We start from the raw sequence: 26,069 nt of genomic DNA on the forward strand, positions 1-26,069 counted from the left end.
GTCAGCCTGGGGACAGTCCTGAAAATAAGGGTTACAGAACAAGGTTACATCACAATTGAAGAGCTTTAAATCAGAGTAATACGAGACTACTACTAATAATAATACATTTCTAAACACTCAAGGACACCGAACAATAGATAAAATAGACATTATAAACAAATAAACTAAATCAGACAGCAATTGTAGTGAAAGCGAAAAAGCAGTCTTAAACAAATGAGTTTTAAGTTTATATTTGAAAAGTGAAAATGATTCAATATTTCTAAGCTCAGATGGTAGTGAATTCCAGAGCTCAGCTCTCCATGGTGGTAAGGCGGGAGAAGGGGACAGTCAAGTGGATGGAGGAAGAGGGTCTAAGGGTGCGGGAGGGAATGGCAACATGGAGGAGGTCAGACAGATATGGAGGAGCAAGGTTGTGGAGAGCCTTAAAAGTTACCAGACGAATTTTGAACTGAATGCAGAACTTAACTGGAAGCCAACGAAGCTGCTGCAAAATGGGAATGATATGGTGAGTAGAGGGGGCTCTAGTAATGATACAGGCAGCTGAATTCTGGACCAGTTGAAGCTTACAAAGAGATTTGTGAGAAAGACCAAAGAAAAGGGAATTGCAATAATCCAGATGAGAAGTGACGAGGCTATGAACAAGAATAGCAGTGGTGTGGGGAGTGAGGGAGGGGGGAATATGATTAATGTTACGCAAGTGGAAATATGCAGACCGGGAGATGTTATTGATGTGGGACTGAAAGGATAAAGTACTGTCAAGGATGACACCCAGACTATTGACCTGTGGGGAAGGGGAGACAGAGGAATTATCAATAACAAATGAAAAATGATCGGTTTTGGATAATGTTGATTTTGTACCGATGAGGAGAACCTCAGTTTTGTCACTATTTAATTTACGAAAATTTGAAGAAAACCAGGATTTGATTTCTGCTATGCAATCAATAAGCGAGGAAGGTGGAAAGGAAAAAGTAGGTTTGATAGTGAGATGGAGCTGGGTGTCATCAGCATAACAGTGGAGGCTAATGTTATATTTACAAAAGATATTACAGAGGGGAAGGAGGTAAATAATGAAAAGGAGGGGTCCCAGGACAGAGCCTGGGGCACATCTGAAGTAACAGTGGTGGGTTGGTATATAAAAGTTTTAAGTTGAACAAACTGAGTGCAGTGTTTTTAAAACAAGGTGCCCTGTCCAGGACTTTTTCCTTCCTTGTGCCCACTGGGGCCCATATAATCTCCAGCCCCCACGAACATGTCTCAATATTTTGTTGTGACATCTTTGTTGTGTTTCTAGTCTTAAACTCTTTCTCATTGATTGCCTTTGTTCAAATTCCTCTCCCCCCATATTTTCTTTCTCCTGGGCCTTTGCAGGTACTCTCTGAATCCACTTCAGCAACGGTTGTTCTTTTTTTCCTGGGTACAATGGTCGCCCTGTTGACATTGGCCTCTTGTTGGAGAGACCCTCTTTCTTTCTTTGTCGATTCTTGGAAATCATGTTTCTGTAACCTGATTGTTCTTGAGCTCTCGGCCTTGTAGATTAACTGAGCACCTGGTCCCAGTATCAGGACAAAGCTCTCGATCGCTAGTCACGAGTGGATGGGTGGAGGTTGGCATCAAAGGAACCTCAAAATTCCTCATGGCATTTTTCTTCTTGAGTCTGCCTTTGGTTGACTGTCCACTCTTTTTTTTTCCACACAGGTTTTATTTAATCCATCCATCCATTATCCAACCCACTATATCCTAGCACAGGGTCACAGGGGCCAATCCCAGCCAACACAGGGCGCAAGGCAGAAACAAACCCCGGGCAGGGCACCAGCCCACTGCAGGGCACACACACCCAGCACACACTAGGGACAATTTAGGATCGTCAATGCACCTAAGCTGCATGTCTTTGGACTGTGGGAGGAAACCGGAGCACTTTTATTTAATCTTCTTTATTGTGAATATTACTGTTCCTTACACAGTAGAAGTTGGGAGGGTTATATTTTAATTTTATACATTCCTGTTTCTTTAGACTTTTCATTCATTCTCTTCGGTACAAATTTAATCCAAAAAAATTCTTTGCTTTTTAAAGCATTGCCCACGTGTAAAAGCACCTTAGAACTTTAGTGAATGAAGATATCTAGTGATGTTAGGTAGTCTGCCGGGTACCGGATTCTATTTAGACAGCAAAGAAAGCTCCTTTCCTATCCAGTCCTGTCCATTTTAAACAAATTAAAGTTATCTGAGCACCATATGTTACTGTTTTTATATGCACAGCTTATTTATTTTATTTTGATTAACTTTTAGACACACATGCGATTCAATTTAATAGTAAAATCAACATCATCCACTGGAGACTTCACAAGGGCCTTCCCAGTGCTTTTAAGAACTCTCCTGTCAGGTTCTTTTTCAGGTTATATTTTATTTTTGACTACAGAGCGCATGTTCATGTCAATCCAATTCATCATTCTGACTACCTTACTGCCTGAACAGTATATATTTTTTATGAATATGTCCAAATACTTTTTGATTTTTTTTTTTTTAAGGAAATGCTGCCTTTTCCTTTGTGAATTCATGTGTTCACAGTATAAAATGAAGATTAAATGGCTTACTGAAATTTAGATGTCTGTCAGAATACCATGTATAGTTTATTGATTGTGGTGGACTGGGACAATCTGAGCAGGCACACCATGTCTTCTGAGCAGGCAGTTTTGGTATTCAAACAGTTCATTTATTTAGGAGCATTGGCAAGAGTGTTTAAAATCTACAGTTTATACAGGTACACTTGTCGGGTTTAACCGTGTTTCTTTGCCTATTTACTGTTCTGTAAATTAATCAGTCTGGGAAGAAGGAGAATCCTGCAATACAGAATAAAAACTGCTTGAACGTTCTGCAGTTAAGCTTAATGATAAAGATTCACTGAAAAAGAACTGTTAACATATCCATCCATCCATCCATTTTCCAACCCGCCGAAGCCGAACACAGGGTCACGGGGGTCTGCTGGAGCCAATCCCAGCCAACACAGGGCACAAGGCAGGAACCAATCCCGGGCAGGGCGCCAACCCACCGCAGGACACACAGAAACACAACCACACACCAAGAAAACTCCACACAGGGAGGACCCGGGAAGCGAACCTGGGTCTCCTAACTGCGAGGCAGCAGCGCTACCACTGCGCCACCGTGCCACCCACTGATAAAATATACTTTTTTTAAATGACTTTTTCCTGGTATTGTATGCACTTCAGATGGATTTCAGATTCAGGTATAATAAAGTTTATTCTGACCCTGACACTCGGCACTCTGTGTAAATCATCTCCATCTCGGAGAGGGGAAACAGTTGCAAATGTTGACAGCCACACAAAAAACTCAATTAATGAAGCTTAAAGTCAAATAAGTGTAATAAACCGAGGCAGAGAAGTCATTGGGGCACTCACTCCAGGCCCCCATCCTAACTGAGAAGCCTTCAGAGCTAAAAAAGAGAAAAAAATATAACAAAATAGCATAAGCCACCCTAATTCAAGGTGTACTTCATGAAGTAGAAATACATAATAAACAAGAAAAGTTGCGTCAGATATTTAAAATGTGTGCCTTCAATTTAAATGTTTCAAGTGTAAATATCCTTGACTGTAATACAAAAAAATAAAAATAGCATCACATTCGTAATCACTGACCTTGAAATAGTCTAAAACGATACCCCACATGTTTACGTCTGAAATATGTCATTTTTAACCTTCCGAGAGTGGCGCACAGATGTCTACAACCAGCAGTAAAGAGATCAAATATCAAAAATATTATATTTATGATCAGCAACCTCAAAAGAGCACATATGTCTATGTTACCAATCCCCATTTTTTTAAAGTTTTGTGAAAAGGAGTAACTTTGACTCCTCATATCTTTCTGAAAGGAGAATCCCTGGGGTGGATTGGTGTGACATGGAAAACTTCAAGTCATTCTGATCATTTTTGCTGGTTTACTCATCAAAGTGAAATTTCCTGCACAAAGTACGGTCCACAAATGGCCTAAAAATATGAGTGTTTTTCTAGTTTTTAGGGACAAAAATATGGGGGAAACTTCCAAAAACTTAGCATCTTGCAGAATTAGACATCTAGTTGAGTTGAATGGTGATGCTTTTCTTGTTTCCCCTGACTCATCTCTGAAGTGTTTACAAGGCATTCATATGTAATTTGTATGAATGCAAAAAAATAATCATTCAATGCTTGAAGTGGGCTTCATGGTTCACTGACTGGAATACCGGAGGTTTTTCCATACATACTGGCAATTAAAGAAAATAGCTAGTACAAAATGAGCACCAAATTCTAAATCAAATAACCAAAAACTATTAAGGGAGCAGAAAAGCACAGTGAACTGGTAGCTAACTAATGCCATTACACTGATAAAGTGGCAGATGAAAGTTTTTATAAACCCTCAGCTGCTGTAGCGTGAGCTAATTGTAAGGAAAATGACCTAATCTGGTGAATCGTCCCAAAACTTTGTTACATCTTTAGCACATAGAGAAGTGCAATGAACTAGTGCAATGCACTAAATGACATAAAATAACCAAAATTTAAATAATATCAAACAATACAAAAATGCAAAGAAAACAAAAGGATGATGGAAAATTAGCAATGTATACTGTACTGCATTTTCATTTAGTAAAACTGTAATGGATAGTTGGAATTGTCTCTGGACATAAATGTGTTATTAAAATGCTAATCAAGTTAAACCATTAATAATCAATTTTGATGGATATTTCTGTGGTTTTGTGTGTTTTAGTAAAACACACCCTCAAGCAAGAGTTGGGAGATCTTGGTTAATTGCTTCTCTGAGCATTTTAACACTTTCTCTCCTTTTTCTCCTAGGAAGCAGAGTGGGAGTGCGATGAATTCACCAAAAGAGCGTGCTTCAGTAAAGGCAAATCAGAGGTGAGTGGTTTGTACTGCAACTAGCCAGTTTGTTCTGCTAACTTATAATATTCACCATGTTATTTGTGACCACTCATTTCCTATTCCTAAAGTGGGAATATGTTTATGAGTTTGACACACTTACTAAGTGAATGTAAAGATCAATTTACTCTTCAATCCTGAAATGCTTGTATCAAAACACTGTATTAGGCTTATTTCAGGCTGTTATTAACCCATTTGAAAACAATTATAGTGTGAGAATACGCCCAGTGACAAAGTCAGAATACTGAGAAAACATGTTTAACACTAGAATTACCAGAGCCTACAAAAAAACTTGCAGATCTGTCCCACCTTAAAACGATTTGCACCTCTCCGTCAGCGTCTTTTGTCCTCTAAATGTGTGGATAAGCAGCAAACAGCAAGCAGCCTAGTATCACATCCCCCCACCCGGCACAGTTGTCTCAGCTCAAGTCTGTTTACCTGCGTGTCAGTTGCTTAGAGTTGTATAGAGCGAGAAGTCAAGCAAAATCACACCTTTTATAAATGCTATATCGTTATTTGGAACACTTGCATTTCATGTGTGTTCCGTGTCTACAACATTCTATGTAAACACATCGTTAAAACAGAAATGTTTTTGATGTTTTGGTAATAATTGACAAAATGTAGACATGAAGTGTATAATGTGTGAAGCCTGATTTCCAAATATCAAATAAACACTTTTACAAAAGGTACAAATATAACAGATCAAATTTGCTTTTATTCAAAAATATAACTGCAGAAAAACAACCCCCGTTAGGGTGCGACATTAACACACATTTGCTATGAGTGCTTCAGTGGCACAATGGTATCAGCTGTTGACTGGCAATCTAAACTTCACGGGTTTGAACCCGGACGAGTCCGTTTTGAGAAGTGAGCTGCATGTATTCTTACTATTACTAGAATAAAAACATACATTTGATTCCAGTCTGTAACAGCCGGTGTAATTGATGATACTTGTAAAGGTTAGCTTTGTTTTTATTTTATTCAGTTTTATTCTCTCAGCCACATTCATGATCCCATTTCCCCATCCTGCATTTGACACTGCTGTTTTCACAGAGACACGCTCTAACAGAGGTAAACTCTGTGGGGATGTGATAGCTGGCTAATTTCTATTTGCTGCTTATCCACACATTTAGAGGACAAAAGACGCTGATGGAGAGGTGTGAAGTGTTTTAAGGTGGGACGGATCTACGAGTTTTTCGTAGGCTCTGGTAATTCTAGTGTTAAGAGCAGATGACAACCCGTTACAAACCGCACACTTCATTAAGAAAGCCAATAAACATGGAGAAGTTCTTCAAATGCCATGTAGCATTACTTACTCTGAAACCTTTCCAATTCTGTATCAACCTCACAAAATTAATCCCAAGAATCTGAGCCAAACAGGAATGTTAAAAGAACATACAACCCAACTTTTCTGAGGTATAGATTTACTTTTTATCGTTATGTGTGGTGAGCAATGACCATTGCACGTTTCTGGAGTGTGATACTAGCAAACAAAAGCATAAAGCCTACCAGGTGTGATGATGTTTGGAAATAAAGCATGCTACTTACAGAGCATTTTAAATGAAAAAATGAAAATCGTGAGGCTTCACAAAAAAACAATACTTTTTTATGTAAAGCCTATAAATCTATTTTAGTTTCCTTCAGCACATACTAAAAGCCAAATAATTTTAGAAATCAATATGATTGGCTCATTTTCTGCCCAGTTGGCAAGGAATACAATGAGCTTTTCATTTGACCTCAGTGTCGTGTTCTGTTATTCCAAAGGCCAGACATTGATGCCACTGTAGAAACACTTCAGGCATCTTCAGCGACGTAGGGGCGAGAGGAATTCCTGATGTCTTGTGCTAGCCTACATGGAATTTCAGAGCTTCTTTGGCAGGCAGACAGTTTTGCCTTTTATAAAAGTATTGATTGCACAATAGTTTAGGAACTAGTAAATATTTATTCTAACTCATGGCACCACCAAGAATTTTGATGCCTTATAATCACCATAAAGAATTCAATGAAAATGAAAGAATCAACAAATGGTAGAAAATGGTATGAGTCACATCATGAACGTAGTGCCAGAAGAACACAGTTTTGAAGGTTCGAGAATTATGCTCACTTTGCTGACAGTGTTGGCGTATTATCATGATATTTGTGAGACTTATCAGGAGCATTCATTGGATTCTTCTGCACTTGCCCTTGGGAATTAACACACACTGAGTGATCCTATCTCGATGAAGTCTCAAGTGGTGCCAATTGCCAGTCACTCTGCAATATTCAACATAGGGCACAGCTACACATTGTCACACTTGGGTCACAGATTTGCACAGAAACACAGGAGGTCGTTGAGACAGGAAGAATTTTATTCAAATACTGCAAACAAGCATTTGTCTCTTTTAAAGATTTTAAAAGTGCTCCTTGAAAGAGATGACAGTTCCGTCTCTCAATTAAAGGTATGCAAACGTATCTTCTTCTTCAAAGGAGTACGCCTCAAGAGCAGGAACGGTCTGAGAGAGAGAGAAAGCAAAACAATCAATTCCAAAGCTGACAGGCGCTGTACAAGGCTTTTAAGCAAGTGGAGTACCGCGTGAGAGGTTTATCACACGTTACAGCGCAAGTGAGAAGGGTAAGGAGCAATGTGAAGGTAGACTGTGGTAGACTGTGTTTCAGGGGTTTTCCCAGGGGCGTCTGTGTCCTCTGAGGGTGCGATCACCACTCCAACTTACAACATGCATACTCCATGCAGACCAAGTCTTGAGTGGGCCAAATGCGAGTCAGTCCACAATATTCTGCATGTGATTCTCTATATAAGTATTCAGTAACACCAATTCTTTTCTAATTATTGAGGAATAACCTCAATTGTTTTTTTAAAGCTCATCAATGAGAAAAGTAACATCAAACTCACACCTGGTACACATTTATTATTTCAATCACTCTAGAAAATTTAAAAGCAATATGGTATTTATTAATGTATAGCATTACCATATAGAAGTAAATATAACAGGTAATAGATTAGATACTAAAGTCTGAATGTAAACAGTCTTAGAGAATCTTATTTAAAATTAGAAGTGTCAAGGGATTGATATTCTGGGCGGCTTCTGGTTTGGCGAACGGTGTTGCTCATAGTTACACTTTCTGATTTCACTTGATCTCTGACATCATCCATCTGTTGTTGTTTTTCTACCAGTTGTTTTCTTCTTTTTGGCCCATCAGACGAGCCATATTTAAGTTTTGGGACATGTGACAGTGCACACATATGATTGGCCATCCTGTCCTAATGACAAATGACTCTGATCAAAGTGTTTGATCTTCTAAGCAGCTCTGCTCTCCTCCCTTTCCCAAGCTGTAAACTAATTTGGTTATTCCTAGTCTTATGGCATCTATCCATTCGTAAGTTATAAATTAATTACAACAGGTTCTGTGCTATGTTCTTATTTCCTAACCCAGTAATTGAAAAAGAAGCCAACTGGAACAAAAGCAAAAATTACAAGTACAGTACAAAAGGATGCTTACAAAACCCTCAATTAAAGTCCTGTAAATTCAGTTTATCCTGGTTTGTTTGAGTCAAATTATGAATATTTTATGTAAACAATCTGAAATTGAAAATTTGAAGAATCTCCACACCAAAACAGCTGGTCGATCTTTTCTAAAAAAGCAAGAGAACTATGAGATGCATATGGAGAAAATGTAGATCTGGTTGAGTGACATGTGGTTTACAGTCACCACATTGCTCAGAGTCACTGTTGGCCATTCCATGCCAGTCTGGAGGTGCTATTGAAAGATTTCGATGCTCTTGCTCTTTTCAATAATGCTAGACATGTGCCAGGTGCCAGGTGGAAGGTTTTAGATGAGCTTAGAGCAAGTGGCTAGTCTTTGTGCAGTTCTAACGGAAGGAATAGAAACAATAATTCTGGCAAACACTAATTCAAGCACGCATGATATTGATGAAATGAGACAGAGATAGAGAAGAGGATGCTCTGTCAGAAGATAAGGATGTCTAGTGTTACCTTTTCTATCAGATGGTATCAAGGTGGAAGTACTTTGGGATGCAACTATTCAGTAGCTAAAGCAAGAGAAGAAAATCATGTGCTGTATATCTACATCAGAAAATAATTGCCTAAAAAGCTTTGGATCAGAAAATGACCAGAATAATTGAGATTCAAGATTGACTAACACCAATGTCAACTTCATATGCTGGCTGAGCCAATGTTTCACAATAGACTTATCAACAGTAATAATACAGACCTGGTGTACACTTACAATCAGAAGAACATAAATTTATTAAGATGTTTTGATCAGAAAATGGTTGGAATAATTGAGATTCAAGATTGACTAATACCAGTGTCAACTATATGTACTGGCTGAGCCAGTGTTTCATAATAAACATATCTACCATAATACAGATCTGCTGTTCCCTTTATAATCAGAAGAATATAAATTTTTCTAAGCATCAGTTCAGCAGTGTGTTGAAAATATAGCACTGAGATCTTGTCTATGTCACCTTCAAGAAGTTCCATAATTTTAAACAAGGTGTTTGCTCTTACAGATTTAGATTTGATGACTTGGGTGGGCACTGAATTAAGATGAATTCTCTGTCATGTTCCTGGAACACATCCAGGACACTTTCAGCTCGGTAGCATGGAGAATTGTCATGCTAAAAATATCCATTTGCAACTGGGTACACTGCTGCCATAAAGGGATACAAACTGATCAGCAATGTTCAAATATCCAGTGACATTCAAGAATTATTCTAGAAGATGCTGTGGTAACAGTTAAGTGTAGATACTGCAAAGATGCATCTATTATTTATGTACTCTTACATAACAAGGCCTTAACAAATGCTTATTTTGGTGTTAATGACACATATAAAGCAACAATAAACTGGTTATTCATCTCTGTGCAGTACGACATATTAAGAGCCTTCGACACTCTGGTAAAAGGACTTGGAATACAAAGGACTGCAGTGTGCAATTTCATGAGAAATATGTCTGACTTAAGTCTCCACTGACTATTCCAAAGCTTATTTTAGTATTACACTTTGCAGAAATAACAGGTGATACGGCCCCTGTAAGGCTTTGATCAATTAGGCTGTCTGGGATTAGGGTTAGGGTTAGGCAACCAAAGTCTGTAGAAGATCAATTGCAAGTTCTCCGAGATGCATGGAACAAACTGCCAGCCCACTTTCTTACACTTCAACTGTTTAACTCTATAGGTTTAAAAACAAAGGGGGGCCACATCAAATATTGATCTGATGTTATACTATTTACTGCTTTGCAGAATTTGTTTACATGTGCCTAACTATTTTCCAAAATACTGTACATATAATTTATATAGAAAGTAACATTTGCAGAATAACATTTTTATTTCTGTAGCATGTTTTCTTACAACCCCGTTTCCAAAAAAAGTTGGGACTTTGTATAAAATATGATGATCAATCAATCAATCAATCAATCAACATTTATTTATATAGCACATATTCATACAAAAAAATGTAGCTCAAAGTGCTTTACAAAATGAATAGAGTAATAGAAGACACAATAAAAGATAAACATAAGTCAACATTAATTAACATAGAATAAGAGTAAGGTCCGATGGCCAGGGTGGACAGAAAAACAAAAACTCCAAAAGCTGGAGAAAAAATAAAATCTGTAGGGGTTCCAGACCAAGAGACCGCCCAGTCCCCTCTGGGCATTCTACCTAACATAAATCATCATATTTTCATGGAAGGACCTGATGATGATGGTCACGTAGGCTTCTGGCTTTCAGTCTATCAATGTTGGTGCATCATGATGATATGATGATATGATGATTTACAAATCACTAAAATTAATATCTATCTATCTATCTATCTATCTATCTATCTATCTATCTATCTATCTATCTATCTATCTATCTATCTATCTATCTTTTTTTCAAATCCAGTATAAAATGTTTGAAAATGGCCTCAAATAGGTTATATTCAAATATTTACTTATCCTTTCCTGCCATACAATCTGTCTCTGGTTCTGAAATTAGCTGATGGACAGATATTGTTTTTTTCATTTATGTCCATTAGTTTCTTCTTTGTTTTTGATGTATTTGAACAAATCTGTATTCACATAAGCAGGGCTGGCACCACCATTAATATGAATTAGGCACTCACCTAGGGTGCAAATCATAAGGGGGGCAAAAACCCAGTCGCAGAGAGTAGCTACTGAACAGTTGCTTGGCTCACTAATAAGCTTGGCCATGGCGCTAAATAACCTAGCACTAGCACGGCTCATTTATGATAGCTCTGTATGTGGTCAGTGGTATAATCTTTTCTTTATTTTTGCATTGTATTTTGTACTATTGCATTGTATTGCTGAGTTGGCCATGATACATTGGTCATCTAGCTCTATGAAGAGGATTACTTGTGTTCTGTTTTGTGTGTTTTATTTGCCCAATTTGTTAACACCCATTGTACACCAAACCTACCTGGAAGGGGTCTCTCTCTCTCTCTGAATTGACCTTTCTGAAGATTTCTTCCATTTTTTCCCCTACAAGGTTTTGGTTTTGGGAGTTTTTTTCTTGTCTTCTCAGGAAATCAAGGCTGATACAAAACAGGGCCTGTTAAAGCCCATTGAGACATTCCTTGTGTGATTTTGGGATATACAAGAAATAAATTGTCGTTGTTCTGAAAAATATTTTAATTTCCTAATATTTAAACCAGTACAGGTCCTGTCACCAACTTCATTAATATAATCTGTGTTCACCAGTCTTGTTGTCTGCCATCACCAGCAGCTCAGTCTAGTCACTGTGTGACTGACCCCTTTAGTCTTAGGGGTGGGCTCTGTGTTCATGAGAGCTGACAATCAATCAGCACTCATTTGGAAGTACAATGCATATAATGCAGCGACAAGCAACAAGCAATACAGGAAATTTGTATCTCATAGACAGAAGTGAGGCTGGTCTCCCTGACGTTTGGTGTTTCACGTATCACAACAGAATGGAAAATAAAAGAAGAATAAAGGCAGAGATTGCAGCTGTACTCCATATACCAGAAAAGCACTCATACAGCACGGGCTCCATCAGGCAATGCGCTATTGGCTGTCACAAAAAGGGGAGAGCCTGCGATATTTTGGAAACTTTGCTGGAAAGTCCCAGAGTTTTCAAATTTGTCATCTCTTGAAAAATCTGATTGTAATAATTGGACATCCTAAGGCAATGAGATCTGCACTGCATTTGTCCAACTTGCCAATCCCTCCAATTAGAAGTCATGTAATGTGATGCCAGATTTGTTCAAATGAAAATCTTTCTCTCCTCATTTGCAATGTGATAAAAACTGCTGTGGCACCAATCTTGGCACCTCATTAAGCAACACCAGGTTTAGTTATTATCCATTCGCAGCCTATGAGGCCTCCATTCACATCTTCTACAATCCATGGCATATGTTTGTCTTGAAAGCTGAGAGTTTATTTTATGCAGAGCTGCTACCCTGTTGACTTCACTATTATTAATTCTGTTGTGTGTGTATTTTTTTCTCATTTCCATTAAATAATGATTTAACTTGTGGAGTTATTGAATCCTGAGAATTAAAGAAATATTCTTGCCTGATGTTTTTGCTTTCTGCTCACTTTTGTCCCCTTTGGAATTTCCCTCTTGGTTTAAATGCTAATCAAAAGCAGAATTTAACAATGTTCTTTTTTCTTTTATTTTTTTAACAGGAAGAATGCCAGAATTATATTCGTGTCCTACTTGTAAATGGAAACAGGCTCTTCACCTGCGGAACCAATGCATTTACTCCCATTTGCACCAACCGCACGGTACGGCAAATCAATTTGTCTGCTTCTCTCTTTGCCCTAACAAGGCAGATTCTGCATTTTAGTTCAGTTTGTATCTGTTGCCTTTTTTTTTTACCCTTTAAAAATCAGATGCAAATATACTTATGGGAATTGGTTTTACAAGGCCTTGTATATCACGTTATTATACAGTTTTTAATATTTGCCTCCAGTAGGTATAAATTGCCTCCAGCAGTATTAATAAATCATTACCTATGACAATAAAAAATGAAAGATCCTGGCCTGTATAATTAAAATGGGGAAAATTAATCCATCCTTAGAATGGCATGTACAGTAGCTACTCATCTCACTCTGTACAGAATCAATTTGTTTGTCAAAACAGTTTGAAGTTTCTTGTTTGAAAGAGAAATTTGCACCCAGTGGAAGGCTAAAAAGATGATGAAATACCAAAACAATCATTTAATGTTCTTTGCAGCCTCTAACATCTCTTGAAAAAACAGTTTCCGGCATGCCTACAAATATATCAAAGACGGGTATTGGCATCATTTTGCCAGTCCCGCTGATGTGTAAATCTCCACCTCCCTAGTGGGATAAGTAAAAACTAAGAAGCTTATAACTGAAGGAGCCATGATTATGTAAACCAGAAGAAAGCAGAACGAAGATCTGTGTCCATAAATCTCATTTAAACGTTAGCAACTCCTTATGAAAGAATCCTACGTTCCATGAGATTTTTTTTTGTTTAATTTATGAATCTCCTTTATTGTGGATGGAGGAATTTATGTTATGCAACACAATGTATAACTCATAACTCTCTCGTTGTATCTGTGATCACTCAAATTGAGAATTGGGCCCATCAGGGTTATGTGTGTACATTGAGATGCCAGGGAACTCCAGTTCTTGAACCAGAGATCTTGAAATGGTGAGGTCAGCAGGTTCCACATATCTGACATCTCCTCCTTTTCATTCTTTTGCTATATTTTCTTTGCTTCTCTGGCTAGGGTTTCCCAGCTATTGATGTTGATACAACCATTTTGTAAGTAGTTCTTTGAGCTGCTGCCTTTAGACACACTGGGATCTCTGATCTTGGCTCAGCTTCAGGTAGAGGACTTGTCTTCAGCAATGGAAGTTGAGCATACTGAGGGAGAAGCCTGTTCAGCAGTGTTGGTTCTGCCAGACCATGGTTTCAGTGTTTGTATTCTCTGCCTTGGTGAGGACAATGGAAACAGTGTAGCAATCATTCCAACTTACACAAAGAATCTTTTCAAAGCAGCACGGATTACATTTTTCTTGGGTTTATACAGTCGTGGCCAAAAGTTTTGAGAATGACACAAGTATTGGTTTTCAAAACTTTTGCTGCTTCAGTGTTGTTAGATCATTTTGTCAGATGTTTTTATGCCATACAAAAGTATAATTACAAGCATTTCATAAGTTTCAATGGCTTTTATTGACAATTATATTAAGTTTATGCAAAAAGTCAATATTTGCAGAGTTGGCGCTTCTTTTTCAAGATCTCTGCAATTCACCCTGGCAGGCTGTCAATCAACTTCTGGCCTAAATCCTGACAGATGGCAGCCCATTCTTGCATAATCAATAGTTGGTGTTTCTCAGAATTTGTGGGTTTTTGTTTGTCCACCCGCCTCTTGTGGATTGACCACAGGTTCTCAATGGGATTATGGTCTGGGCAGTTTCCTGGCTAAGAACCCAAAATGTTGATGTTTTGTTCCTCGAGCCACTTAGTTATCACTTTTGCCTTATGGCTCGATGCTCCATCATGCTGGAAAAGGCATTGCTGGTCACCAAACTGTTTTTGGATGGCCGGGAGAAGTTGCTGTCAGAGGCTGTTTTGGTCCCATTCTTCATTCATGGCTGTGTTCTTAGGCGAAATTGTGAGTGAGCCCACTGCCTTGGCTGAGAAGCAACCCCACACATGAATGGTCTCAGGATGCTTTACTGTTGGCATGACACAGGAGTGATGGTAGTGCTCACCTTTTCTTTTTGCCGGATGCCCCAAGCAGTTGGAAAGGAGATTCATGAGAGAAAATGACTTTACCACAGCAGTCCTCAGCAGTCCAGTCCCTCTGTGTACCTTTTGCAGAATATCAGTCTGTCCCTGATGTTTTTCTTGGCTTCTTTGCTGCCCTTCTTGACACCATGCCATCTTACAAAAGTCCACCTCTCTGTGTGTGTAGATGCACTCACATCTGCCTGCTGCCATTCCTGAGCAACTTAAGGTTGACGGTCCTGGATCTTGCTGGACTTTCTTGGGCATACTGAAGCCTTTTTTACAACTGCAGTGGAAACTTTTTTTGGGATTAAGTTAATTTTCATGGCAAAGAGGGACTTTGCAGTTAATTGCAATTCTTCTCTCTTTATAACATTCTGGAGTATATGCAAATTGTCATCATAAAAACGGTGGCAGCAAACTTTGAAAATTAATATTTGTGTCATTCTCAAAACTTTTGGCCACGACTGTAGGCAAAAGTGATAGGCAACCCAAGTTCTGCTATCATACAGGAAAGTAGCAATGCAATTGGCTTCTCTGTTGTCTCTGCCTGTGGCTTCAAGGTTAAATACTGTTTTGACAAGATAGCTCTTCAAGTCATAACTTAGGCAGTGCATTGTATCCAATTGTTTATTTCTATATTTCTTGCCCTACTTCTTCTGATGCATAATTAGCCATATGCCCAGCTATGATCTCAAAAGAAGCCTTAACAGAATCTCTCTCCCTTCTTGTGTCAGAATGCGGTCCTATTAAATAATAATAATAACAAAAGATTTATTACTATTTGCAACGTGAAAAAAGTGCAAATCATCTGCACAGATATATAGGAAACTGCTAGTCCCACACCGCTACTTTGTAGCACCGCCAGTGTGAACTCTGTGACTGGAATTCTGTAAACACAAGGATCAATATTTTATTTACTTATATATATAATGTATGACCATTTGTTCTATTTTGTTTGTTAAGGCATGATAGTGCAGTGGTAAGTATTAGTGCCTCACAGCTCAGATCACATTTATGGCCGCAATAATCAGTCCAACATAGTTGACAGTCTGGGACACTTAAAACACCATTGCACCATCAAAATCCAATTAAAACTATTTTAATTCCTCCATCCCATCCATCAATCCATTATCCAACTCGCAATATCCTAACTACAGGGTCACGGGTGTCTGCTGGAGCCAATCCCAGCCAGCACAGGGCGCAAGGCAGGAAAAAAACCCCGGACAGGGTGCCTGCCAACTGCAGGGCACAGACACCCACACACCAAGCAGGATCACCAATATACCAAACCTGCATGTCTTTGGACTGTGGGAGGAAACCCACACAGACAGAGGGAGAACATGCAAACTCCACACAGGGAGGACCCGGGAAGCGAATCCAGGTCTCCTAACTGCGAGCAGCAGCGCCACACTTTGCCACCGTGCCGCCTCCTCCATCCCCATTGACTTCAATGCATTTTGTTGAGTTTGGAGAAGTTCCCAAACATTTTCATTATTTTGTCAAGCCTCATGGAGGATCCAACTCCACGAGGTTCGCTTATCACTAGCCTTGACTGCACTCTTTTTCTTTTTAAACATTTACTAGCATCAGGCATAAAAAATTCAGCTTATTACTTCCATGTAAATGTAAGTCTAACAATGAGATCAAAAATTTGTTATCGAGTTTTGTTCAGAATCTGATTCAACGATGTTCAAAACGTTGTGTAGAGTTGATTTCAGAATGGTGTCTGTATGTGTATGTGTTTTTGGAAACTTTAAATCAATATTCAGTGTCTTAAAATTATATTTTTCTTTGGAAAATAGTTTATTTTTTTGCATTGTGTACAGATGGTGAAAGACTACATCCTAGCAAAGATATGAAAATTTAAAACGTGCAGTTTCTAAAAACATTCACCTGTTTAGACCTATGTGCATCAATAACTTCAAAAAAAGTTGGCCTATCTTCTCAAAACTAGTAGCATCATGTTACAAAGTTCACGTCTATCATCCAGTACTTACAGTATCTTCATATACTTTAAAAACTGTTTGACACATGCCCAGTGGTATTTGCCTCAGAAACTGCTCCTTTTAATCAGAATTTTTGCAGTTTAGTCATTAGACCAGGCCTATTGATTTGCAAATTTTTTGCAAGAAAGATTTTTGAGATCCATAATTTACTTAAATATACATGTATGCACAAACAAGGCACACTCAAGCTTGTGCACACAGCCACACACTCAATCTAAATGAAAATAGCCGACAGCTTGTTTGCCCTGCCAGAGCACATGCTGGACAATAAAGAGAAAGCAATGAACACTCAAACACAAACCCAAAACCACACATTAGTAGATCTTTAAAGTTCAATGTGCACGGTGGTATTGAGCAACCCCTGTACAAATCTGTCTGTGCAGCTTAATAACTTCAGTTGACCGAATGTGTTTAGTTTCAGATTAAATATTGTTAAAGTTGTTCATTTGATTCATTGTCCTGTTCATTTTACTCAGCATTAAGATGGTACATAATAAATATTATATATGTTTATCTACTTGATTGTTGTACCCAGTAGGGGGCACCACCAAGCCCCAAACTGTAGACCCAATAATGCCCAACACATGGGTTCAAATAATGGATTCTTAATTCACCAAGCACCTTATAAAATAAAGCACAGCCAATAATCATATAAAAGCAAAGGAAAAGTCTTTGAGTGTTGCCCGCTGCCTCCCAACTCCTGTTTTGCTGTAAGGCTTCATTGGCAAGTCAAGATTTGTAAGGAGCATTTCCGTGTTATTTGGGGTCCAGGGCAGTCCTCCACCAATAGAGCCCTCTTGCTGCACCCAGGGACTTTACTTGCGGACTTCACTTCTCCAGGTGTCTGAGCTGAGACACCTCCAGTGGACCACTGCCACCTAACATATGGGGGATGGAACTGCTCCTGGCCTACAGCTTCTGCTCATCAATCCCCTGGCACCTTCCATCTTGGTAAGAGGTCATGCTGTCATCCAGCTTGTTTGACTGTCTGTCCTCCCTGTCGCTCACATAATATGTTTGTATTATTAGATAGATAGATAGATAGATAGATAGATAGATAGATAGATAGATAGATAGATAGATAGATAGATAGATAGATAGATAGATAGATAGATAGATAGATACTTTATTAATCCCAAAGAAAAATTCACATACTCCAGAAGCAGCATACATATTATATATATTAAATTAAAGAGTGGTAAAAATGCAGACATAACAGACAATAACTTTGTATAATGTTAATGTTTAAACCCTTGTCCATGATTGACAAGAGCCTGCTCAGCGCCCGTCACTCTGCCACAGATGTCAAACTGCCCAGCTCCGTGCCTACAATAGAGCCTGCCTTCCTCACCAGTTTGTCCAGGCGTGAGGCGTCCCTCTTCTTTATGCTGCCTCCCCAGCACACCACCGCGTAGAAGAGGGCGCTCACCACAACCGTCTGATAGAACATCTGCAGCATCTTATTGCAGATGTTGAAGGACGCCAGCCTTCTAAGGAAGTATAGTCGGCTCTGTTCTCTTTTGCACAGAGCACCAGTATTGGCAGTCCAGTCCAATTTATCATCCAGCTGCACTCCCAGTTATTATTGTACAGTACAATCCAATATGGGCGGGACAGTGGCACAGTGGTCTCACAGTAAGGAGACCAGGATTTGCGCCTGGGTCCACCCTGTGTGGAATTTGCATGTTCTCCCCATGTCTGAGGAGGTTGCCTTTGGATATTCAGATTTCCTCCAATTATCCTAATACATGCAGGTTAGATGAATTCATGATGCTAAAAGTTATGCCTAATGTTTGTTTGGTGCTTGCCCAGGGTTGCTGCCTTGCACCATATGCTAGTTGGGATAGGCTCCAGATGTCCCTTCCACAACCCTTGTCTGGATTAAACCGGTTGGAAAATGACATGAAAATTTGTTGTATTGTATTGTATTGTGTTGTAAAATCTTCCATTAAGTGATTTTCTCTGTTAGTTTACATGGAAGTACTGGATGGACAATTCCTCAGCAATTTGTTTATCTTTTATTTCTGTTGAAATCGATCATAACTAATTCATTTTAATTAATGTTATGCTCTTATTGGCCCCATGTGAGAGTTTGTAAACCAATTGGACCCCTTTCTCTCTGGGGTTTACTCCTGCTTCATGCCTGATGCTGCCCACATTTACACCAGCCTAGCATGACCAAGAACTGAGTTAAGTGTGTTTGGTAATACATGGATGATGACAAGTATTAAATGGAAGGGGTACAGCTATTCAAGGAGCTTTACAGACAGACCGAAAGACAGAGGGTGCTACTGAGCCCCAAAACCCAGTCACAACTGATACCCACATAGTCATAGGTTCAATTATAATGGATTTTATACCTGAGTACTTTAAATACAATTGAGAACGTATATACAGGCAGTCCCCAGGTTACGTACGAGATAGGGACTGTAGGTTTGCACTTAACTTGAATTTATATGTAAGTCGGAACAGGTACATTATTTTAATAAATGCTGTTGTTGACCGACTGTAACCAAGTGCTCTGTCAATGAATGAATGATGGAGTTTCACCTCTCTCTGACCTTTTTATTATTTCTACTTTATTTTCAATGGTGATGGTTTTCTCTTCTTTACTGTATCACCAGCACTTGCATCAGATTTGTGTTTCAGAGACATTTTTGAAGGGTGAAGATAAAAGGTTAAGATGAGCTCTTCTGCACAGCGCCATACACACTATCACAGCAGGAAGGCACCCGTCGTCAACAAGTCTGATGTACTGACAAGAGACAACTTCCTGCTATGCGCCTAACAGTACAAGCAGGCTTGCTATTGAGAATAAATGGGAGCGGCGAGGGGCAGTTCATTACCAGCCCACCACATAGTCACCTCCACTACAGTATGCTGCCTGCAGCGTCCGCTAACCGAGAACGAAGATGGTGCGGCCAAACACAGGTAGTGAATCACCCACCACCACCTCCATTCAACAGGCAGCCAGCCGAGACACACTACAGTGCTACCCCCCGCCACTCCGTTCACCCTCAGTGGCCTCTGTTCAGCCACAACCAGGTCACCACCAAAAGTAGTGAAACCGCTTGCCACCGTTAGCCTCCAGAGGGACACTACACTGTGCGAGCAGCGAAATCGCTCCCCTCCAGCCTCCATCCAGCCACTGCTTGCAGCGTCTAGAGGCCAAAGATGACGGAGCGGCAGTTACTGAGGCGCATGTGTCGCAGCTGCAGCCCCATTCGTAAGTCATAGGTTGGATGTCTGTAACCTGGGGACTACCTGTATCGATGGCAAATCTTTCCTCTTTCTCGTATACAAAGTATAGGGAAAGTATTGTAATCGTCCTAAAATTCAATGTCAAGATTTTGATGATTCAACATTTTAGATCTTCCTGACTTTCTTGTATACAAAGTATAGGGAAAGTATTGTAATCCTCCAAGAATTCCATTTCGAGATTTTGATGAGTCTCGACGTTTTAGTCCTCCCTGAGTCCGTAAATACCATTTTTGGAATTATATCTGTGTGTGTGTATGTGTATACGTAAACATGATAACCTGACTATGCTTTCACTTCGGTCAACCAAATTGTGCATACAAGTATTAGGTACAAAACGTAGATTTCTATCAACTTTTGGGCTATTTCCATTAACCGGAAGTGGTTCTTTACCTTTTATTCATGCCGCTGCATTTTTATAATAATATAAAAACGTAATCATCGTCTTGCATTTTACTCCTCAAATATCCATCCCCATATCTAAATACAGTATATGAGAAAATCTAGGGCAGACCAGTCCCGATTTTTTCTTCTGTTCTCTTTTTCCTACTCCTCTTCCTCTCGCAAGTGTTGTCCTCTGCATCCTGACTCAGAGTTTCTGAGGGATGGCAAAAACCAGATGTCCGCCCAAAGTCCAATGGAAGCACTGGGTCAGGCAGAAGTGTCTAATATTCAGGTATGGTTCCTCCCTTCAGTTTTCCCTGGCAGCACCCATTGCACTCAACAGGGCTGCACGACAGGACTACACTTCCCAGCATACCTGTGAGCTGAAAAAAACGAAGCAGCGACACAAGAATGCTGCCCTCTACTGTATCAGAGAAGTACAGGCTAACTCTCCTGGCCCCTTCAGGATTCTGGCCTCCATCCCTGGCAGGGGTCCACCTTTCCCTCTGAATGGGATACCAGATGATCCCTGAGGACACTTAACAATGGACGGGACCATTTATATGCATTTAATGATGACACATGCTGGAGATTATGTATTAATTATGGTTAATTAAAAAACTTGTGTGTTGTTTGGCTGATATGGAATGTTTCATACTTAAGTCTTTAATTTTTATAAAATGTAATTTCTTACTGGCATGAAATTTAGGAAAGATTATTAGAGAAATTCACCCAGGGGTGGTAAATGTTACTGACAAGCTAAATTGCAAAGAAGACTGACACCTGGTACTTCACATTTATGAAAAACTTTAACCTTAGTCTCAGCTCATTTCTTGAGTAAATCATTACATCTCCAATCAACATGGAGAACCTATGAAGAAAGCACTGGCCTTCCTTTAACCTTTCCCTTCTTCTTTAATTATAAGACCGTTCTCAGGCGGACTTCTCAAGTGCTGCTCTAACCCTTGCTGATTGAAATGTTGAAACAGGATAGGAGTCTGTCCTTATCACTTGACTTTGTGAGGGGGAAAAAAACTATTAAATAGATTTAAAGGAAACCTGCAGTCAGATTGGATTAGTGTGCAAGTGTGCATATCATGTGTGCCGTGTGTCAAGGAAAACATAATAACCATAAAGAAAACAGTCACTGCGGTCCTTTAAATCCCTGGGCTACCTGCCTCTAGTAAATAGTGCACCTAACTTTAAACACAAAGCATTATGCATGTAAATTATTTATGTGAATAAAAACAGCGGTAACTTAGAAGCCACACAACTACATAATCAGTGAGTAAAATCTGAATAGTGTTCATAAAAGACAACTGATTTATGCTGCTTTTAAGGCCTGAAGCAGGGTGCAATAAAAACAGACCCTTTAAACAAACTTCTAGTCAATAACATGACTCAATGGCTTATTCACTCCCTGAAAGGCAAAAGTACATTTCAGGGAAATCTGCAGTATGTTACAATGTGAAGGCTTAAGCAACTTGAACTTGATTGTAAATGAGAGTTGCGTAATTTCCAGTCATCATCATACATCGGGATTCATTTTACTTAAACCAGGCAGATCTACTTCCTTAAAGTAAGAAATAAAAAAATATAGTATTTTGTTATTTTACTAGAAATAGAAATGTTTCACTTGCCATACTTCATTTGTTTTCCATTTCAAAGTCACGGGGGACACAAGTCCTAAAGCAATCCTTTGTGTTCTTCCAATCAAATGAACTTTCATTATTGAGTCTAATTCGCTATACAGTAATTACAAAGATTGTATGAAGAAGAAGTGACAAATAAATACACAAATAAATAAAACCAGCATTTAAGTAATATAAATATTTGGGATGGCACAGCAGTCTGGTGGTTAGTTCAGCTTTTTCGTAAATCCTGCACCTGGTTGTTTTCTCTGTTGTTTGTGCAATGGAGTGGCGCCATATCCAAAGTTTGTTTCATGCCTGATTTTATCAGAACAACCTCTGGCCCCTTCAAAGAGTGAGAATTTATAAATATATATATATATGTTGCATAGTTTTACTGTCAAATAATGCAAAGAGTACACGACACGTGTTTCGCCCTAATTCTGGGCTCATCAGGCGTACACATTCACTGCACCCCCTCTCGGGGATCGAACCTCGGACGTCTATGCAACATTCTATGATTTGCTTCTCACAACTGAAGAGGGCACCATGGCGGATGTTTGCCTACTTGCAGACCAACCACAAGCGTTACCTGGTAGGTAACCACCCATACAATCAGATTGTGATTCAGACTATGAATGCCATGAATGTAATTACCCCAATGTACATGCTGTCAAATAAACTAACCACACGCCGTGGCGCAACGTAAAGAGGCTTCGCCTCTGACGCTGATGTCCGAGGTTCGATCCCCAAGAGGGGGTGCAGTGAGTGTGTACGCCTGATGAGCCCAGAATTAGGGCGAAACACGTGTCGTGTACTCTTTGCATTATTTGACAGTAAAACTATGCAACATTCTATGATCTGCATCTCACAACTGAACAGGGCATCATGGTAGATGTTTGCCAATTTGCAGACCAACCACAAGTGTTACCTGGTAGGTAACTACCCATACAATCAGATTGTGATTCAGACTATAAATGCCATGAGTATATATATATATATATATATATATATATATATATATATATAGTAACAAGGTGCTATATAAACACCGGACCCAACACAGATGGACACTGGAGGCACACGTATAAAATAAATAAACTTTTTATTTTTCTTCACCTGTGGGGTACGTCTTCCCCGTAATCCCCCCAGGCACAACACAGTCCCAAGTGTACAATTAAAGCACTAAAACACACCACACTCCTCTCTTTCGGCACCACCATTTCTCCTCTAAACTTTGTCCTCCTCCTCCCGACTCTGGCCAATGAGTGGTGTTTGCTGGCTCCTTTTATTAGGCTCCCGGAAGTGCTCCAGGTGTTTGATTGCCGACATCCAGCTGCACTTCTGGGTGTGGCGAAACTAGTGCCCAAAAGGGGCTCGCAGCTCCTGCTGCAGCACCCCCTGGTGGTGCATGTGGAACCCCACAGGGCTGCACCAAACTCCAACCCCCATGAAGCCCTGCGGGAGTCCAAAGCACTGCTGCAACCCAGGAAGGCTGCCATCTAGCATCCAAGGGGAGATATTGGGTTTCCCATGCTTGCTCTCCTGGAATATAGTCCTGGTCATCCGTCACAATATATATATATATATATATATACATTAGCTGTGTAAGCCCATGGTGTAAAAAGTCTGGGCTCCTAGAAACTATTGAAATCATCAGAAAAAAATTTAAATGCAGAGTCAGCGGTTTCGTTTTGCAGACGTGCTTGCCTCTCTTGTCAATCAGCCGGTAAGCAAGTTTGTCTCCGACTCATTAACTTGGGGCCACCTTGCCGGCTCTTTGAGCTTCATGCTGTTGCCTCGCACTTCTGGGCCTGATAGAAAGGCATGCAGACTTCTGTGCATAGACGTTTACATATAAGATATGTGTGGGGTGGAGTGTTGGCTGTGAGGTTGCCAGTTTGAATCCTGTAAATGCCACAAGTGACTCTACTCCATTGGACCCTTGAGCAAGGCCATTAACCTGCACTTGCTCTGTCTAGGGTATGACATTAACCTGCATCCGGGCCCTGCAAGAAGGACCTCCAACTTGCAGAGAAAATTCACAGGTTGGCGGCAGGATTGGCACTCGAGCCACTGTAACAAACCTCACAGTGTCCACTCCATTCAAACTAGCATGGTGCTGAGGTGTCACCCATTGCACGACTGCACTTGGGTCTTAATTTTGGTTCCTGAGGTGCTTGCGGCAACGTGTTGTATCAATACATCCAACCTCTCTCACTCTCTAAATACAGTTAGGTCCATAAATATTTGGACAGAGACAACTTTTTTCAAATTTTGGTTCTGTACATTACCATAATGAATTTTAAATGAAACAACTCAGATGCAGTTGAAGTGCAGACTGTCAGCTTTAATTCAGTGGGTTGAGCAAAACGATTGCATAAAAATGTGAGGCAACTAAAGTATTTTTTTTAACACAAACTGGGATATATTCGATCCCCATAAGGAGATGCAAAAGTGTGTACACCTGACGAGCCCCAATAAGGGCGAAACAAGTGCTGTGTACTCTTTGTATTATTTGGTAGATATTGTATGCCATATCTGTGATCTGCTTCTCACAACTGAGAGGACGTGGCAGATGTTTGCTGACTGGCTGACCTACCACAAGTGTTACCTGGTAGGTAGCCACCTAATAATCAGATTGCGATTCAGACTTAAAAAGAATATTTATATGCAGTATATATATATATATATATATATATATATATATATATATATATATATATATATATAAAACCTCCTTAGCATTATGTTTAACAAACTAAAACTTTTGAATTTATTTCAACAAGAAAAAATGGTATTATGTGTAACAGAAGCATGTAAATACTAAAATGTCAAAATAAATATAGCAGGAAAGGTATGTCTAGAGTCTGCTGTACTGATGCAGATTTAGTACACGTCCTTCCTCACATTGGTTCCATTCCATCTGAACTTATGTGGTGCTGAGGTGTCACCTGTTGCATGGCCACACTCGGGTCCCAATCTAGGATCCTGAGTTGGTTTGTCATGTGGTGGGTGCGGCAGGGCGCTATATCAGCACGTGCTCCTAACCTCTGGTCTCACTCTCTCTTCGTGTGATATATTTTGAGATAGTCATCAATCAGGACAGTAGGTGCATGTTTCTTTGCAAACTTTCCTGATAATATTTTTTCCTTTTTCTTGTATATGTCATTGTCTGATCCATACAAGCAATGGGCCCTTTACATTATACATAGGGTATCACAATATAAGGCTTAGTGACTTCCATACTTCTCCTGACACAAACATTGACTGTTAATAAATTGTGAACGCTGCTTAAGAGGGCTGACACCTTGCATGTCCTTACACTTGATTGCAGCCATTTTTGCCTGTTTGAAGTGTATCTACATGCACCACGGTGATCCTTCATGGGACCTTATTTACCATGTTGGTTTGGTTCTGCTGTGCCATATGCTTCAGTTTCACTGTGCATGTCAAGGTCTGATTCACATTACCAAAGCTCTCACTTCAATCAACTAATGATTCAGATTCAGTTTGTTCTCAAACTTTTTATTTATATATTTATTTGTTTTTTCCATTTCTTGAAGGCTCAGTCCCACTCATGAATATTGATGAGTTATCATAGAATGGCAGAACACATAGAAAATGTCGTGATTATTTTGCAGTATGATGTTACTTCATCTACATGACAGCAACAGAATTACTCTCCCAAGTGTAATTCTGCCTTAATGCTCCGCATCTCAATAAAACAGAGAATCCCTGAGCAGTACCCATAGTTAACTGTTTTTACATAGAATTCCAAGCGCAAGAGATGCCGAGGAGGTTAATTGAAAACAAATTCTAACATCTAAAGTGTCAATATATTTTACCAACAAATGCCCTGTGCCAATAATTTTTATTTTAATGTTCACACAAACTGCTTCAGGCTGTCTATGATTTTTTGAGGGTAGGACAGTAGGGATACACTATCAAGTGAAAAGGATAAAATAAGGAGGCAGCAAAAGAGTTGGAGCTGCAATTAATCAAAGTTAAAGTTCAGCATGAGGTCTAGATCAATATTAAAGCTGTATGAGCTATCAAAAAGATTCAGCATGATGTGAAGATCCATCTTCTCTAGAATCTAGTTCCCAAATAAACAG

At 39.5% G+C, this 26,069-nt stretch overlaps 1 protein-coding gene across 1 annotated transcript in view; it reads left to right on the forward strand.

Moving 5' to 3' along the window:
• The window catches only part of sema5a (sema domain, seven thrombospondin repeats (type 1 and type 1-like), transmembrane domain (TM) and short cytoplasmic domain, (semaphorin) 5A), a 788,567-nt gene that overhangs the window by 456,948 nt on the left and 305,550 nt on the right, over positions 1-26,069 (forward strand). Inside the window, exons 5-6 of the mRNA XM_039754371.1 lie at positions 4,839-4,901; positions 12,593-12,691. Coding sequence (XP_039610305.1) covers positions 4,839-4,901; positions 12,593-12,691 — 162 coding nt within the window. The remainder of the gene's footprint in view (positions 1-4,838; positions 4,902-12,592; positions 12,692-26,069) is intronic.

The sequence above is a fragment of the Polypterus senegalus genome, chromosome 5 (assembly GCF_016835505.1).
Source record: "Polypterus senegalus isolate Bchr_013 chromosome 5, ASM1683550v1, whole genome shotgun sequence".
NCBI lineage: Eukaryota > Metazoa > Chordata > Cladistia > Polypteriformes > Polypteridae > Polypterus > Polypterus senegalus.